Raw genomic sequence first — 19,688 nt, 5'->3', positions numbered from 1 at the left:
AAAGGAGACACTCTACTGCACTGAAACGCCCACACGGAGGTGCACGGAGCAGCTCAGCGTGTGGATGGAACACGCTGCCTGGTGCCTGATGGATGTGCTCCATTCAGCTGGGGCCTGCTACCTGGCCACCTGGGTCAGTGATGCCTTGGCTCAAGCACCATTGAGTGTTTGCTGGTTGCTACGTGCTAAGTGCCATGCTAGGAAATAATCGAGCGTATAAGAAAAGGATTTTGCCCTGAGGATCCTTACTAGTGGAGGAGCTAGGGAGAATGCACAAGATGTTATTAATACTCCTATGGCCCTCCTCTGTGATGTCTGCCTGACTGCAGGTGGAATGAGGCATTCCCTCCTCTGTGCCCTCCTAGCACTTGTTAGATTATACTTCGGTCCTCACACATCCCTTCTCCTCCCCCCCACCCCCCCGACAGGACTGTGGCTCGGTCTTTTTTATATCTCCTGCAACACAGATAGTTCTTACTCAGATGGTTACTGAACCAGTACAAACTAGCTGTAAATACTATAGGAATTTCATGTCAGAAGGTATAGCTATGAGTAGGGAGGAGAAAATTAAGTTTAATTTTAGACTCGTTGCCCACAGAGGAGGCCCCGTTAGACACTCAGAAATAATGGATCTGATGCTTTAGAGACAGGTTAGAGCTAAAGCAAAGAGGTAGACATCACTAATGGGTTCAGGAATCAGAGTGACAGGAATAGGTAAGACCACATGAGCCTCAGGTCCTTGGCCAAGAGAAATGGCTTCTTTCCTCCATTCTAGTTTGGCCGTATTGGGCCATTAAAATTTTTGTTTCATGTTTTACTTATTTAACAAGCATCATATAGGGCTTGTTAACTGACCTGTCCACAGTGAGGTTCAGGAGGATAAATAAAAATCTGGTTTTAGATTCAGGTTACGATAAACATTCCCAGCATAGCTGGTTGGTCTGCCTTGGGCCTCACGGAGGAGATTTAATAACCAAAGTACCGAAAAGACTTCGTTTTTCTAGCCATCCCAATTACAGTGCTTTCCAGTGGTATGACCTCGAGGACAGTGTTTGCATCAGTTTTACTATAATCCTCTGCTAGGCCCAGAAAAGGGACCAAGTGCTATTTTGGGACTGGAAAGGGTAGTAAAGAACACCCACCCACTATCAGGAGAGGAGTACTGAGCATCTGCTGTAAGGCAGGTGTGTCCTGGGTGTGGAAGGCAGAGCACCAGTCCAGTGGCGGAGACAGATGGCTAGCCCACCACTTCCCTCTCCTCCCTCCAGAATTGGCTCGTTTTGCTGTAGTTCTTCCTACACACCATTCTGCATCTGTCGGAGCTGATCGGGGCCGTCGAACACCTGTAGCCACGGATGTCAGAAACTACTTTGGAAGGATAGTGTGTCATCATCTCACTTTTTTTTTTTTTTTTTAAAGATTTTATCCATTTATTTGACAGAGAGAGACACAGTGAGAGAGGGAACACAAGCAGGGGAAGTAGGAGAGGGAGAAGCGGGCTTCCCGCAGAGCAGAGAGCCCGATGCGGGGCTCGATCCCAGGACCCTGGGATCATGACCTGAGCCGAAGGCAGACGCTTAACGACTGAGCCACCCAGGCGCCCCTCATCACCTCACTCTTAACCCCACATTCAGAAATTACTGTACCGTTTTGGACCAGGAAGTCAAAAACACATGCACAGGTTGTTTATTTGGTTTGAGATCAGTGGTGTTTCATGTAGGATGAAACTGAAAGCCTTGGGCACCTTCGGTAAAGAATTTTTAAAACCGCACTAATCTATTTCATTAAAACACTCTGCTTCAAACAGCAGAATCCCTTTTTCATATTAGCAGCTGCTTGACTAAAGCCATGTTTGCATTATCAGGTTCCTTTGACATAGTCACAGAAACTTTTCTTCGGCATAAATGCATAGGACATCTGCTGACTTTATCATGCCAGCCATCAAGACCGACTACACCAAAGCATGCTTCTCTAAGGGACAACCAAAACAAGACACCAGAGCACCAGAAATCATTTTATCATTTAAATTATGTATCTGTTAAAATCCAACAATTTTGAATACCTTACTCTCTTCAGTGCTTACCTTCATGTCCTACACATCTCTAACTCCTGTTTGTTTCACTGGCTAATGTGCCTGAGAAAACCAAATTATTAAATGCCAACTATGGGTAAAAGTACAAAGGAAGACAGAGCAGAGTGTAGCTCCAGTTCCTAAGATGCATATCTTCTAGTTGGGAAGTCAAAGCATATAAAAATATGTTTTTATACAGTCCAAGGGTCCAACAGTCCAAAAGGCTCTGACAAGTTCAAGGTGTGTTGTAGAAGTCCTCTCAGAGAAGAGGTCATGTACAGTGAACTAAGTGCTTTGGGACAGTAATCACAGCTTCTAGCCTGTGAAGCAGATACAGTGCTCATTTTAAAGAATGTTGCGTTCATTCAGTGGCAGTGACAAAAGTACCACAACCATAGGGCTTACACTTGGGTAGGGTAAACGGACAATAAAACATATACACACTACTTAACACAATAGCTATATGGCTCCGTGAGGGACAAGAAAACGAGGGAGGGAGTTATTTTAGATAAGTAGAGTCCAGCTGAGAAGGCTTCTGATGGTGACCTGAATGAAATGCAGGGACAAGCCATGAACTCTAACCTAGATACTTAACCTTAGTGGCCAACATCTGGGTATCAGGAGATCTCAAATGCAAATGAGTTGCTACTGGTTTTCCTAGGAATACCATAAGATCTGGCAATGTTGGTCCAAATCTCTAAGTTCGGTGGGAGCCGCACCACTGCTGTGTCATTCAGGTAGTCTGACCCTCCATCACAGCCCCACCTCTTCCTCGTTTTACACCCAGCTTACTTTACCCATGTGTTAACTGTGTTCCAAGTTCCTACAGACATTGTGACTTCTGCTTTAGGAGAACATAACACATGTTGGATGAAGTTAAATTTTCCTCCAGCAATAGGCCAGGCTCCTGTATCCCTATAAACTTGGATATACTTCTAATCTACTTTTTAAATAATACAGACTCTGAACGTAAACTAATCACGTGTCTTAGTTGGTCTCTCTTTCTCAGAGCCCCACTAAAATCAAAGTGAAGGAATAAAGAAGGTATAAACTCACAAGGGGAGCCCACAAGAGGAGATATACCAGTGGACAAGAGGGTACAATAACTTGAAGGATGGAAGTGGTTAGGTTGTGGATAACAAAATCTGTGCAAAGAAAGACAACCAAAACTCATCCTATAGAACCTCAAAGATTGAAGTCTTGGAGACTAGGTAGAGAGGAGGTGAGGTGTGAGGTAGCACTGAGAAGCAAAGATTTAGTTTGAAGCTGCTAAACAAAATGGAGACCCAGGAGCCATGAAAGTGAAGGCCTTGGGGAAAATGGGCATGGTGGTGAGCCGGGGTGAGCTACAGGACTGCAAATGGGGAGACTAGGTACATCTCTGCTTATTCTGTAAGGGTTCTTATTCTGTATGGGTTCTTGGGTCCTTTCCCATTAAAACACCAGGACCAGAGGGTATGGGAATGGAATTGACAGTTTATCTGATATTGGCCATTTGGAAACCAATGCTGATAGGTATCTGACAGATCTGAGACTGAGTTGCAAAAAATCAGAAGAGATACTTCAAAAATTAAGCAAATGATAAAATAAGGCAATTAATTCCTGGAAAGACAAAACCAACATATACAGGAAATGTAATTTTGATTCACTAGTGGCTCTGCATGAACAGTATGCATTCCCATAGAAATACCAATTATTGAGTAAACCTAAAATCATAACTGTTTGGCGATGATGGGGATGTGGCAGAGGGATGAAAGAGCTACATTTCATTTCATCCAAAGCAAGAAGTCATTAGATAGTGTATAAAACGGATAAAGAAGTCACTGAAATAAAAGCATGACCTACAAACATACTTGCATAATTATTTGGAGACAAACTTCCCAAGGGAAAGAGGAGGATTGAATATGCGATTGAATAAGATGGAAGTATTACAAAGATGAACTTGGAGATTCTTAGGAGGAATGGAGGAAGGATGTGGAGGTGTGTCAGGTACATAGCTGTGCGTGGGATTGTGTGTATTTGCTGTGAGGGATAGCAAAACCACGCTTACCCTGACTGGGGTAAGGAAAGAGCAGTAAGCTAAAAGGGGCCATTGTCAAAAAGCATGCTATCCAAAAGCTGGTCACCTTTAGGTACACACGCACAAACATATCTACTTTCCAACCACGACAAATTAACAACGGTTGAGGTTCCATCTGCTTGAGATTTTATGAAATCAGAAAGGATGCTAGTGGCCACAAGCTAATGGACTAACAGCTGCAAGAAATGTCCGCTGACAGCCTGACAAAGAAAATGACCCTGGGACACCTGGGTGGCTCAGTTGGTTAAACGTCTGCCTTCGGCTCAGGTCATGATCCCAGGGTCCTGGGATCGAGTCCCACATCGGGCTCCCTGCTCAGCGGGGAGCCTGCTTCTCCTTCTGCCTGCCGCTCCCCCTGCTTGTGCTTGCCCTCTGTCTCTCTCTCTCTCTCTGACAAATAAAATCTTAGAAGGAAGGAAGGGAGAAAGAAAGAGAAAGAAAAGAGGAAATGATCCTAAAACATGAGAAGCAGATGTCTGAGACCATTTAGAGATTTCTACATCTAGAGTAGAGCTAGTGTTGGATAGTGTTAAGACCTTCATGATCATAAAGAAGCTTGAGTTTAGTATATACTAAGATGAAATGTCTTTTTGTTTATTTTTAATTCACTATATGTGGTATATTTCCAGTTTGACTACATTGCCCATGAAATGGCATTTTAAAAGGCATTTGAGGATATTCTGCTCAAAATAGTACCCTCCCCAAAATGCTTTGTTTTTGTTTAAAATTAGGGTAATCCTTTGGACTATTTAGCTATCCAAAATGTCCCTTTTCCTGCAAGTTTTTCTTCGGAGGAGGAGTGTGCCTTGCTGGGATGAAGAAAATGAGGTGAGGGAGGGAAGAAGGGGGGGACAACCACAGGTAAGTTCTAGCTGGGAAGAGGGGTGGTGGCGTCACTTAGCAGCATTTTTCAGGGGTTGAAAATAGATGGTTCAGATCATGAGTTTCTGAGGGAGATGCTTCCAACTGTTAACAACCCCATAAGGAGATGTAGGAGAGACTAAGAGTGAGGAAGACTCAGGATGACTGTTCTGAATCTCAGGTTCCCCATCCTAAGCTTTGGATCCACCGAGGAGCTGTGGCAATGGGAAGAGGGCAGAGCACATGGGATGTGAACTGTCCAGAGATGTTACTGGGAGCCAGAACTCAGACTGGAAGCTCAGGCTGGAGGCTGGTGGTGGTGTGCTGCTAGCTTGAGACTCCACATGCTCCTCCCCTGATGTGGAGCAGCGACCCCGGGGCCGGGGGTGGCGGTGGGGGCGGGGGGAGCTAGTCTGCTAGGGCTTTGCTGCTGAGAAAACTGGTTGGGGTCAGAGTTAGGGAGAGCTGATGACACTCAGGATGTTGTCAGAAGAAACGCTGTGTGTCCTTCCCTGTGCCTATTCTTAACCAACCCTCAACCCCATCTGCTGGTCGGATGGTCTGTCACCCTTCGCTTCTAATGGGCCCCCCAACTCGGAGCCACTGTGCGTTCCAACACACCTTCCCAAACTACATCTTTTTCTTCAAAATGAAAATACCAATTCACAAACAAGGAGCACCGTAAGAAACTGTTGATCAAATTGTATGGAGTCTAAGTGTGAGAAAAGTCTCCGTTATGTGACTAGTAGCATATACACCTGTAATTGACATCTTCAGTATTTTGTGGGCATCGATCAGGAAAAATTAACAAAAATATCTCTCATTTCCAAAATAGTACAGTTATTCAAACGAACTCAGTCTTCAAGGATAATTTTCTCTTTTCTCTCCCAATCATCATGTTCTTCTCCTGCTTACACTAATAAATCGGAAGGCCTCTGTGGTTGTCTCTGTGGCCAGGTCAGGGTAGATGTGATTTCATACAGACTCAAACTCACTTTGCCAGGCTGAGTATCGCTGAGTCAGATTCTTTGCTGAAGGCTTGGTGTGAGCTAGCACATCTAAGAAGTCAGCAGTGGTCACTGTATCCAGCTGTATTCCAGGTAAGTTGCTGCTCTCTAGATAAAAACACAGCAGTAACAGCACAATAATTGACCTTATGATGATCTGTGCTCTTGAAAAGCTAATAGACCTTTTTTCAAGACAATGCATAATGCAGCATTCTTAATGGTTAATGCAGCAAAAGGCAAGACTAAAGAGAGCTGGGGAAGAAATTCTTTAATGTGCAACTCAGCCCCTGAAGCCCAGATAAAAAATATGACTTAAATGTATCATTATCAAAGTAGTGTTTAAGAGTTATATAGTGCCCCACATGGATCCAGCCCAACATCATAGTGTGCCAAAGAAAAGCCCGAGCCCTAAGGAGTTTATAATCTGGGGCAAAGTTGATCCAAAACAGAACACCAGAGGAGAAATGAGTACATGGACAATTTGACCAAAGCACCGTTTCCAAGTGCGAAGAGCCACCAAGAACAGGAGCAAGGCTCCATCTGCTGGTGAAAGTTGGGTTTTTAAACAAATTTCTTTCCCAGAGTCGCTGTGACTCCCACCATACCTGACTGGTGATTTTCAAGTGCACTGAAGATCTTCCTCATAGGCCGCATGGCTGCTTCCCTGCAGACGAGCTTAATGTCTGAGCCTGAGTAGCCTTCAGTCTCCTGAAACAAGCCGCAGACCAGCCGCTGGTCAGCAGGCAGGGTGCTGGTGGTGATCACGTTCTTATAGGCAAGACGCAGTACGCAACTAATGAAGCATTGACCACTACGTCAAAAACTGATGATGTACTATATGTTGGCTAATTGAATGTAAATAAATTTTAAAAAGAGCCCCTGTTTAGAATCTGTATCTGTCCCTCATGAACATTACACAAAGATTCCCAGATCTGTAATGCTTGAGGGGGAGAGAGGCTGCTTATGTGTTTGGATAACCTGAAAAGCTGGGCAGTAAACAACTTCCTAACACCATCCAGATACATGCTGGAAGATGCTGGTGAAGGACTAGACCACCCATGGTATGGTAGCCTAATGGGGCCCTTGTGCCCAAATCCAAGGATGATCAAATTTGGTAGACACTTCTGTTCTTGTGAATAAGATCATACCTGCCTTTGAGAAACCTCAGGGAACATCATTCAGATGTTCATCATTCAGATGAACAGAGAACATGTTCAAGTGTCCACTCAGGAGGGAGTGACACCAGTGACAATGAGGGTAGCAGGCATGTACCCCCATTTCCATTTGTAAAAACTTGATCATCACAGTAATCCACTGTGGCATATTAATTATCTGTTTTGCAGATGAAGAAACAGGCTTAGAGAGTCAGGGGTTTCCCTGAGGCCACACAGCTGATCAGGGGCAGGACCCAGATTTGACGGGGTGCTCTGAGTCGAAACCCTATGCTGTTGCCACTACATCGTGCTGTTTCTCCCCACGTGAATGTTTCTGAGGGACAAAGAGCTCACCCTCTCATGAAGAAGAGGCACATCGCATTGCTGGGGCAGCTCAAGTCTTTCTAAGTGACTCAAGGAATATGCCCCCAAAACAGCACACGAGAGGACCCTGCCCAGAAGATTGGTGTGGCGGCTGCTTGGCCTGCAGGTGCTCCCTCAAGGGCAGCTTACCCGGCTCAGCACGCTGTACTCCAGCTGCGTGCGCAGCTCCAGAGCTCTGCTCTTGCTCACAGGGGGCAGCCAGTGGCGGATCATGGCTTGCCTGGCCTCCCGGCTAGGGAGACCAACCAGAATCCTTTTCTCCAGACGACGTAACATGGCACAGTCCAGCTCCCTGGGATTGCGGGGGAAACAGAGGAACTGGCAAGAGTGGCCAACTCACTTCTGAAGCAACTACTATATTTGAAGAACAATTTAGCATGGTAGGAAGCAATTCTGCATTTTGACTTTATTCTACATCTGTACGTGCGCAAATAGGACAATTACCGCGTGTTGTTTGGGAGAAAGACTTGGTTAAAAAAAGAAAACAGATCCCCAAAATACCTCATGTAAAGGAGATAATTTTAGGTGACTTAATTTGGGGGGAAAAATCCAACTAACAACCATCACACGTGAGTATTCCCATTGCAGTCGTACCATGAATTATTCAGCCTGATGCTGCCAGTGAGTTATTATTCCTGACAATAACTTGGGCACTCTGGGAAGTACATTAATTCTTCCCAAACTCTCATACATTCCGGAGCGAATGACTGTGTCACGCCATGCTCTGGTTGAACTCAAAAGAGCAAAAGCTCCTTCCAGGGAGCCCAGTGGAAATGTGGCCCTTTGAGACCCGCATGCCTGCCCCTCCTAAAACTGTCTGGCCAGGTTCATGCAATTTTGCATCTGCAAGCCAGTTCCCTGAACTTCTTAATAGAAAATTTCCAAACAGATAGAAAAGTGGAATCATTGGGTATCCGTAAACCTTCCGTCTTGATTCAACAGCAGTCAACATTTTGTCATATCTGCTTCATATCTATTCATCCAGCCAAATTATTTCAAAGTAAATTACATCATGAAACCCCACCCCCAAAATGCTTTAGCATGTAATTCCCCCAGTAGGGACATTTTTCTTACATAGCTTTAATACTATTATGAGACCCAAAAGAATGAACACTGATTGCATAATATGTCTAATGCTCATTCCATATTCAGATCTCTCCAGTGATCCCTGAAATATCTTTTCCAACCCAAATCCAATCAAGAATCATGCATTACATATGGTTATATCTCTTAAATCTCTTATAATCTAGACCAGTCTCCTTGCCCTTTCTTTAGACTTTGCCTTGACCAAGATAAGACACATTCTGACCTCCTGATGTTTTCCTCATGGTATCATATAACTGGTTCCTCTGTGTCCTGTCCTCTGTGATGGAATTTAGATCTAAAAGCTTAATTAGAATCAGGGTAATGATTTTTGGCAAGTATATTTCATGGATGATTTTATGTTTTCATATTCATTACATTGGGATCCACATTTTGGTGTATCCCACTATTACTGATGTGGTGTCTAATTACTGGGATCATCTGGTGACCACAGATCGCTCCATTATAAAGTAAACATCTCTTCGCAAGTAGTAAGTATTTTATGTACAATACTTTGGCACTGTGTAAATACCCCTTTTCCCATCCCCTTTCAACTAGTGGTTTTAGCATCTGTTAATGATCTTTAAGTTGGTTATTTCGTAAGAGTGGTGCAAAATAGTGATTTAAAAAATTTTTTTTCATTCCAAATGTATTATTTGGCAGTATTCAGTAAAGTAGAGCTTTCCCTCAACTGGGGCTCTTCGGTTACCTTGAATTACCGTTCCTATTAGTAGGTCATTTTGAGCGTGAGTTTGTGAACTCTTTATATGTTCAAACTTCAGGTTCCTAGGAGGGAGGGAAACATCTATTTGATTTCCTAGTAGAGAAATTAGGCGATGCCTGTGTGTTGGTCTGGCTTAACCATTAATAAAGAGTGACAACGAAAGCAGCACCACCAGGTAGTTCTCATTCGTAAAGACACAATGTCCAGCGCACCTTCCCATTCTTCTTGCTGTCATTCTGAATCTCTGTCCTGATACTCCCTTTTACATTGAAAAATGAAAACACCCTTTCAGGGAGCATATGTGAATCCTAACTTGGGGTGACTAGATTTCTTTAAAGATTCTGTCTTTATCTGTTACCCCTCTAGTCCTGAGCTGAGAATCCATAGTCTGGGGTGCTTCACCAGCAATAACAATCACCTTTTGCTTTTTTTTGCATTCGCTTTGTTATCATCCTTGCCCTGTTGAAATTTCATTTCATGTCAGAGACTCAGGCCCTCTCCCTCTGTGTAGCCATTCACCCTCTCAAGGCCAACATTTCTATTCAAGGCACAGGGTCAAGGAAATCTTGTGAAACTAGGAAATTATTTTTTTTGTATTTGAAATATTAAAAACTTGCTTAAGTAGTAGTTCTAAGTGGCAGGCACTGGCTTTAGCATTTTACAGATATTAACTTACTTAATTCTTACAACAACCCTACAAGGTAGGTACTATGTTGTGTTTTTTTTTTTTTTTTGTCCATTTTAAGGTGAGGAAACTGAGGCACAAAGGTGGAGTAGCTTGTTTGAGGTCAGAAAGCTAGAGAATGGTGGCAGTGGATTTGAATCCGAAAAGCGAGAGCCCAGAGCCTATGCTTCTGGTACGGGTCTGATGCCAGCACAGTAACTGTCAGTAGACCGCCAACTCCAATCATGATGAGATTTCAGGAGCCCAAGCACAAAGAGGATCGTAAAAGCTCACGGAGAGAAAAAACAGGTTACAGACAAAGGATCAGTAAGAAGACTTCTCATCAGCAATGGAAGATAGTAAGAGAAAATAGAGCAATGCCTTCAAACTTCTGAGGAAAAATAATTTCCAATGTAGAAGTCTTTATCTTGATCAAACAACTGTGGGGACAGAATTAAGATATGTTCAACGCGCAAAGCCTACAAGTATTTACCTCCCATGCACCCTTGATCAGGAAAGTACTAGAAGACCAAAGGGAGAGCAGAAACCAAACCAAAGGGCTTCATGGGATTCAAGAAACAGGAAAGGACATCTCCAGGATGATGAGGTGAGCTCCCAGGGTCTCCTTATCTATGGGTGCAGAGGATCATCAGGTCAGTTTGGTGTTGGCAAGAAGGTTCTGGCAGACATGGCTCCAAGAAGATGAAATCGATACAATATGGTATGCTAAATGAATCCAGAGCAGAATCAGACAGCAGAGAGTTGTGGCTGAATGGGAGGAGAAGATGGGAAAGGAAAGGCAGAGAGGGAGGGATAATTTAATAGAGAAGAAACCATTAAACTCACATTTTAGGAATTTAGTTCAGCAATACCACTTGCCAAGTGTGTTGTCACTGCTAAGTCTTCAAAATAGAGAATTTAATGAGACAGACTCCCTCCTTATGAGTAACTAGAGGCAATCCTAGGGAGGTTTTGGCTTTGGACTGCAGATATGTTGGTCCCGTAAACATCAAAGATGAAAATGGGACTTTGAGATCGGATTAAAACCCAGGAAGGGAACAGAGACTACCCTGAAGGAAATTGCAGAGCTGGGGGTGACAAGCAGTTGCCATATTTCTTACAAGGCCTTTCCTTGGACCAGCTGCCCCTCCTGCAAAGGCAGGGGACTGCAGAAGGAACGTCCTTTAGCAGGGGTACCTTCTGTGTCTCCCCATCGCACCTGGAGGGACTTCTTATTGAAAGGAAGAGCAGATCCCCAGAATGCCTTAGGAAAATGGAGTCATGCGGGGGGTGGGAAACAATAGCTCACTATAGATGTCTGTATTGATCAACTAATGCCCTAAAGCAAGAGATTTACCTCAAAACTGCTTGTGGGCACAAAGTAAATGCAACTCTCTGACAGCCAGGTCTGATGGATGCACTTTTAATGACAGCAATAATAATATAATCATACAAGGGAGGAAACAAAGGACAAATGGAATGTACCCAGGAATTATTCTTTATGCCAATATAGTTATATGAAAAAATTTAATGTGTGGCAACCAGAAAATATTCCCTTTAGCTCTTACACTTTGATATTTGACTAGTTTTTCCATTCTTATGTCTCCTTTATTTTGTTTCTCTGGTACCTTCATCACCTCGAAAGGCAAAAGCAACCAGCAAGAGTGATGTGAGACACAGAAGAGCCTCACAAGGCCTCAGGCCCGGGCTGCTGGGCCTCTGCTCACTGGCCTCCCAGACAGTTGCCTGGGCCCCGAGGCCTTGCACCCGAGCCCCGAGGTCTTGCACCCGAGCCCATGGGCTTCTGCGCCAAACCTGAATTCAGGGCCTCTCCTCAGCCCTTTACCTGTCTCCCCTGTTAAACTGTGTGGTTCCTGGGACAGAGATAATTCCAAATTTTACAGAATTTGGAAACAGAACTAATTCATTCAATAGCTAAAACATACTAAGTTCAAACTATTCAGCATGGCAGGAGGAAAGGAACCTTCCATTTTGTAAGCAACCTTTGCAGTTCGTCCATAACCCATATGAAGGGACATGGCCGCCCTTGAAGAGCAGAGTGAGGAACTGCAGTATTGTGTGGTAGATAATGGGGATCCAATGAAAAAAGCAGTGAAGGTTACTTCGTTTCCCACAGTGAAGCCCGCATAAGCTGACTTTTATCTATATTTCCCACGTGGGCCAAACTGGTCTGTTTGCTGCTCACAGAATCCACGTTTTGCCATCTTCCTTGAGCTTCTACTCAGGCAATTTTTGTCCACTTTGTCTACCAAGAACCAGGTCATTTTTACAAGCCCAATTCAAGTGTGCTCTAGTCCATAAAGGCTTTTTTTTTTTTTCTTTTAAATTTCTGTTCTCAGAAATGGCCTCTTCCCTGTACAATTGTATTTTACTTATTGTTTGTACCATTCACATAGTACTGGCTATATCCCCATCTCATATTATTTGTGTTTATATCTCATTCATTGTCCCATCAGATAGCCAGCTTCCAGAGGCCAATGATCATGGACCACATTTCTTGAATTCCCCATCCATCCATCATGCAGAATACTCAGAATAGGTGCTCAATAAATACTACTTGGATGAATAAATGAACTTTTGGTGCAGGGCTATAGGCTTCATGTAAAATGGTCTGCTTTCTTAAAGCCCAGCATTTATTTATGAAGGTTTATCTGCTTTGTTGAAAATTAGCATTGTATAGTCATTTGTTCTGATTAATAGAGAAAATCAGCATCAACTCAGGCAATGGGAATAAAATTTTCTATTTTCATCTTTAGTGAAAATAATGGAAACAATGATTTTAGGGGATGATTCATCAAACTCACTTGGCTGAGCAATACTTTTGAAGATGAATTGAAAGATGTAGTCTTGGGGCACCTGGGTGGCTCAGTTGGTTAAGCGGCTGCCTTCGGCTCAGGTCATGATCCCAGGGTCCTGGGATTGAGCCCCTCACCCGGCTCCCTCCTCAGCAGGCAGTCTGCTTCTCCCTCTGCCCCTCCCCCTGTTTGTGCATTCTTTCTCTCTCTCTCTCTCTCTCTCAAATAAATAAAATCTAGAAAAAAAGAAAAGAAAGATGTAGTCTCCATGTGGAGTCTCCAGCCTCTCATCTCCAGAGACTTCTCATTCTGACAAGTGAGTTCACAAGCCAGAGCCAAGAGGATCCAGTAGGAAAGTCTACAGCAATCAGTTCAGTTTATGCCCTACTGATATTTGGGTTAAAAGCATCATCTCTTTATAATAAAGAGTAAAAATTATTTCTAATTACTATAGTACCAACAACAAAGATATATTCCCATTACTCTTTCCAGCAAATATATTATCAATAATTGATTTTTAAAAAATGGAAGATTGTTTCCAGCACAGTGAAGAACTCTAGGATATCCAGAAATCTCTTGTTATAAAGTCCCTTTAAAAATGATGAATTATAGGAAACACTTTTTGAATACACAGTAATGAGCCCACAAAGAAGCAGGGCCAAAATTCTTGAGGACTAAAAATGAAGAGGAAGCAACACTGAGCTGTTGAAGTTGAAGCTGTGGCTGACTTGGGGTGTTTGCCTCGTAGTTACAAAAAGGTTTGGATCTGAAAGTTTACATGTGGGATAGCATAAAAGGCCTTGGGCCCATTCAAGATGGGAGGTGGAGTCAAGGCCCATTACATAAAACAACCAGAGGGCACATCCTCTATGAAAGGATGGGTTAGAAAAATACACCCACTACCAAGGAAGGAACAGGAAATCTGTCTGTCTTGCACTTTAGGGTAGGAAAAAGTCTTCCTTCGTGATTCAGCACTACAGACCTACTCTCATTGGCATGATCAGAGAAACCTTAAGCTGAGGATTAGCTTAAAGTGGTCTAAAGCTTGACACGGTCAAATATAAATTTTCCCTGGAAGGGCACATGCAAGACTCACAGATGGAGTCCCCTTCATTAAATGGAAGCTCACCATCTAAAATTACAAGACTTATAACAAACCACCATGAATGAAAGCAGGAGAAACTAACAGACTCCACTGACCTAGAATATAAAATCATTGTGTTTAAGATGTATAAGAGATAAAAAGGGAATCAGAAGAGAAGAGACTTTCACTTTTGGCCAAGATGGAACAGCCCACCCTCTTAGAATTAAAAATCCCTGGACATAATACAGCGAACGAATACCGGGAAACACTGAAGGGTGGGAAGGAGGAGGAGAGGTTAGGCACCTCGGGACTCGAGGGATGATGTGACGGTGGCTTCTCTGGGTTTTCTTTTTGCTTCTCATATATCCCCAGTGGGTACTAGAGACGCATAGGCCCCAAAACTGCTAACATGCACAGGCAAAAGCCCATTCTCTTTATCCGAAGGACTATGAAAACCTTTTTGATAATACTTGCCCTACTCCAGCCAAACACTAAAGAAAAAAACTGCTTCCCACCTAAGAGTATCTGTGGGGCTGAGCTGGGAGCTGAGCCGCAGTGGGAGGAGCATGATCCACCAGGCTGATGCTATATTAAAACCCTCAAGAAAAAAGAAAAGGAAAATCAAATAAATTATGGCCTATCCATACAGTGGAATTTTGTATGGAATTGGGTAGATTTTCAAACTTGTCCACAATATATGGAGTGAAAGAAAAAAAAAAAACAGGCCATATAAGAAAATAATACGCATCCATAGGATGATCACATTTTTTATCATGTGTGTCTCTCTGTGTGTGTGTGTCTAAGCTACACACACACAAGACTCTGGGAAGATTTATATCAGCTACAGGGGACCGTTCACTTTCAAGCAATACCAAAGCATATACTGTATTTTTAATGAACATGTATTACTTTTCTACATAGCCGAAACAGTAAAACTATTCCTTCTTTGGGGGGAAAAATTACCATGGAAAGGTACACAGGCAACAAATGATAATTAACCCATTTTCGCCAGGAGGTATATACAAAGAGGCTAATACCTGTGTCACAGTGATAAAATTGTAAGTACTTTTCTCTAGCTCTCAAATTTCCCATAAAACAGTTATATTTCATAGTTTGTAAAATTTGGTTCTAAAATTACAGTTCACAAGTCAACCTGCACCATTAAGAAGAAAGAGTAATGCTACAGTAGGGCCAGGTTGAAAGAGATTTATGTCTGACGGAACCAAGCAAATGGAGTAAGATATGAACGGGACAAGGGCAAGATTACTACTAGCAACCTCTTGCTCAGCCAGTCCTGTGCCTTCCCCGCTGCACATACCCAGTCCTGCACCACACCCTTCTTTCCTGGTTTTGTTAGAATCACCCATCAAGCTCATGTGGAGGATCACGGACTCAGTATTGTTGCTTGGGATAGTGACATTATGTATGGACAGAAGCAATTTCAAGCAAAACAGTCTGACCACTGGTAAGCACAAAAATAGAGTGAACAATAAAAAGCCTGCAAGCATGACTGAATGCAGTTGCAGTGAAAAAGATGCAATCATCAGATCAGAGTGAGTTCATGCAAACCACTGTTTCCCAAAGCATTCTCAAATGGAACACTGGTCTTGTGAAATGCTCCTTGAGGACAGGATTCTGGGGTCAAATAAGTATGGAAAGTACCTCTTTCTCTTAGCTTCACATAATAACATCTTAAAGGCACCGAGCAGTCCTGTCATGGGGAAAATCCAGTTGAACTGTCTTCAATTCAGTATCTCTTGAACTTACTAGGTCACTAGATTCTGTCCTTCGGATAATCCTTACTGACCTATGGCAGACCATTCTCAGATAAACGTTGATCTAGAGGGTGATGATAGCCAAGGCATGAGGCTTTTCCCTGGAGCCCAGGAAATGCACAGAGAAATTGTGGAAAGAACTGGGGTTATGTGTGCTGAGCTCTTCAATCCCATGCACACAGTTTCATAGAAATATCACACCAGAGAGGAGATAGCTCATACAGGAAGAAGTCAGTTTACATAGGTAAGTTCTTGCACGTTCCCAGTGCAATAATCTTCTGGATCTTATGCTTCCTTCTGAATATTAGGATTGGGATTTGTTTGTTTTTAATCCAAAGTTTGGTCGTACTTAGTGTCTGATTTTTAAGAAGGATAGTGAACTTTCTAGCCCTTCTGCAATAGTTAATAAGAGATGAGTTTCCTCATGCTCCACACATAAAATTTTCACACCTTATTTGTACAAACTACCATCCAATCCAAGAGACATCTAAGGATGGCATTTGCCTTAATGGCCCTCTTCAGTATTTTGTTTCCCTCTGGACTCTTAGGCATGAGTTTGTGCATACTTAACAATTGAGGTGGGTCAAATTAGCCCTAATTGTGCTCACTAAACATTTCTTACATGGCTGTTATTTTAATGATAATAGTACAAATGCAACATTTGTTATTCTCCTCATTGCTTATTTACACAGTAAATGACACAGCCACGCTGTTACTTCTTGCTTCCTTCCAGTCATCTCTGTGATGCTATAGATGAGGGAAGGTGCTCCTTGGTAGAGAGGCTTCACTGCTGAGAAGGGAAAACTGACCAACCCTTTGAGACAGAATGGACTCCCCCTCAGGGAAGATGGTAAATTAACAAGTAGTAAATGATAGCCTTGTGCCCTGAAAGAAGCTGTAGGGGAGAACTACCACTAACCAACCATGAAGAATCTCTTTGGGGATTTTAAGATTGGGTTTTTATATAGTTTGGTATGATTTAGTTATTTCCCCCAGAAGGACTGTCTGCTTTAATCAGATAAGTTTGTTCCCTCATGTAAGACACTGAAGCCAAGAGAAAGGTCTGTTCCAATAGCCTCAATAAGAACACGGTATCTCCTCATAGATGGACTTGGGCAGTATGTAGCCAGGGGCTTAAAAACCATCCATGTCCTTTTTATACAGTAATCCTACTTCCAGAAATCTGTCCTCAAGAAAAAACCCAAATTTTGGTCAAAGATTTTTATTCAAGGAAGTTCATTTCAGTGTTATTTATAATAGAGAAAAGTTGGGAGCATCATATATGTTCAACAGGAAAGGAATGATTAACTAAATTGTGGCATATTCACATGTGGGAATTTTGGACAGCCATTACAAAATCCAATTTTCAAGGATTATTTAATGACTTTGGAAATGTTCTCACTATAAAGTTAAGTAATGAAAGCAGGACACTAGTGGGAATACAAAATGTACAACCTCTATGGAGGGAAATTTGGCAATCTCTACTATAATTTCATGCCCATTAACCCTTTGACCCAGCAGTTCTATTTTCCAGGAACCTATCCCAAAGATACACTGGCAAATACACAAAGTGATATATGCGCACCATTATTCATTACAACATTATTCATAATAGCAAGAGTAGGAATAACCCAAATGCCCATCATCAGGTGATTGGGATAGATTATCATATGCTGCACAAAATGGAACATACACAGCTATAAAGGGAGTAAAACCTTTCTGCTCAGAATATTTTGTTAAGAAAAAAAATCAAGATACAGAACAATTTATATAATATGCCACCTTTTGTGTAAGTTAACCAAATTCAATTATTTTGGGGGTTTTAAAAAAAAAACCCTTGAGAGATCATCTGTGGGGCATGTGACAGTTTGTTTCTATATAATGTCTGTCACTTACTTCTGTTCAGTGAGTCTCAACTAGGGATGATTTTACCCCCGCCCCCCCCCCCACCACCCGCAGGGAACATTTGGCAATGTCTGAAAGCAAATTTTGGTTGTTACAATGGAGGTTTGTGTGTGTGTCTGTGTGTGTCTAAGCTACACACACACAAGACTCTGGGAAGATTTATATTTGCCAGGGTACAGTTACAGGGGACCGTTCACTTTCAGTGAGGTATCTAGTGACGAAAGGCCAGGGATGCTACTCAGCACCATACAATGGCCAGGACAGCCCCCGCAAAGCATTATCTGGCCCAAAATGTCAGTAGTGCTGAAGTTAAGAAATCCTGAATTAGCACTTCCATCTCAGGCCAGGTGTGTACCATCTTCCTCATCAAAATATTGCTGTCATGAGAGTATTGGTATTATTACTGAGAAACTCTCTTCCATACGCAAATACAAAATATATCTACATATTAGGATTAAGTGATTACTAATTATATGAATGTTAAGAACTAAGATTTTCACAATCAGAGAAAAGGTACAAATATAATCAAATAATTTAAAGCTCTTGTAATCTTAAATTTGGATGGAAAATACTAGTATGAAGTCATTATTTGCTTCTTTTTAAAACTATGTATTTCCCTAGTTCTGCCCAATCAAAAGGCCAAGAAGCAATGAAAACCCAGTTAGCAAGGAGCACCCCTGTAAGACTGCGATCTCTAAATATTATTTTTCCCACTAAAGGATACAATGAGCACAATCCAGACAGTTTAGATGTATTACAGGACAGTCTCCCTGACAATCAAGTCAATGGCAAGTGGGGAAAAAGAGAGAGGCGGTATGTTCTAGATTAAAGGAGACTTAAGGGAAAAACCAATTACAAACTTCAAACCTTGTTTGGATACCAGTTCAGTAAATTAATTGTAAAAAGACATCTTGGAGCAATCTGGGAAATCTGAATGTAAATTGGGTATTAGATGATATGGAGGAATTACTGTTAATTTTGTTGGGGGTGGTAATGGCATTGTACAGTAATGGAAGAAAATGTCCTTTTTTTAAAAGATGTATACTGAGGCATATTGTGAGAGGTGACATGACGATAGGGACAGGACAGTCTGGGATATACTTTAAGGTCCTGCAGCAAAACGAGGGAGGGGGCAGGAATAGATTAAATCAGCTGGGCAAGGGCCACCTGGGTGGCTCAGTCGGCTAAGCGTCTGCCCTCGGCTCAGGTTGTGATCTCAGGGTCCTGGGATCAAACCCCATGTCGGGCTCCCTGCTCAGTGGGGAGCCTGCTTCTCCCTCTCCCTCTGTGCACGCTCTCTCTCTCAAATTAATAAAATCTTTAAAAATCAATAAATCAGTTGGGCAAGATGTTAGTTACTGAAACTGGGAAATGGTGGGTGCTTTTTCCTCTTCTTTAGTGTCTGTTTGGAATTTTTCATAGTAAGAAGTTTTTCTAGAGCCCAGCACTGCTCAAGGGTGGGTCAGAAAGAACATATTGATTCCAAGGTACATTGTAACGATGCAGGCAAAGCTCAAAAGCATTGTGCGTATTTGTCATTTACCGTGATGAGGGGCAATTCTTTTGGAAAAGACTTCTAAGCTTTAATATTTGATTGATTGCCTTTTTTTTTTCTTCTGTGATCATTTTATTTGGGGTTTACCAAAAACTGATCACCTAGGGGAAATTGTGGCAGCACAGTAACTTCCTCAACAAAGTCCTAGGTATTCACTGGGAGTAGAAGGTTTTCTGTTCCTGTAGAAAATGTGTCGGTCCCCCCAGGGTGTACAGACGTTCCCAGAGCCATGCACAGACCCTCTCCAGCTGACTCCCACATCACCTGGGAGGGGAGTAAAGTGCTTATGATCAACCCTATTTCAAATGGATGAAGCAATGGAGATTCTTTCTCTGAGGGATTTCACAGTCACATTTAAATGACAGTTCTCTGCTTGGACGTCACTTTAATATTTGTATATAAATACCTCTATCATGAACACATAAATGCTGATCACCTTACACATTAGTGAAGTCTTATAAATTTGAGGGAAGGTGGAACCAGGTTGAAATTAGGAATATATTTAAAATAACAGATTACATGTGA

General features: G+C 42.4%; 1 protein-coding gene across 1 annotated transcript in view; it reads right to left on the bottom strand.

Annotated features, from left to right (window-relative positions):
* Positions 1-4,669: 4,669 nt before the first annotated feature.
* KATNAL2 (katanin catalytic subunit A1 like 2) overlaps positions 4,670-19,688 on the bottom strand; it is a 67,613-nt gene continuing 52,594 nt past the window's right edge. Inside the window, exons 14-16 of the mRNA XM_027577689.1 lie at positions 7,687-7,849; positions 6,625-6,727; positions 4,670-6,127 (exon numbers count right to left, since the gene is read on the bottom strand). Of these exons, the coding sequence (XP_027433490.1) occupies positions 5,988-6,127; positions 6,625-6,727; positions 7,687-7,849 (406 nt within the window). The 3' untranslated portion in view covers positions 4,670-5,987. The remainder of the gene's footprint in view (positions 6,128-6,624; positions 6,728-7,686; positions 7,850-19,688) is intronic.

The sequence above is a fragment of the Zalophus californianus genome, chromosome 14 (assembly GCF_009762305.2).
Source record: "Zalophus californianus isolate mZalCal1 chromosome 14, mZalCal1.pri.v2, whole genome shotgun sequence".
Lineage (NCBI taxonomy): Eukaryota > Metazoa > Chordata > Mammalia > Carnivora > Otariidae > Zalophus > Zalophus californianus.
This window is presented reverse-complemented; position numbering and strand designations above follow the sequence as displayed.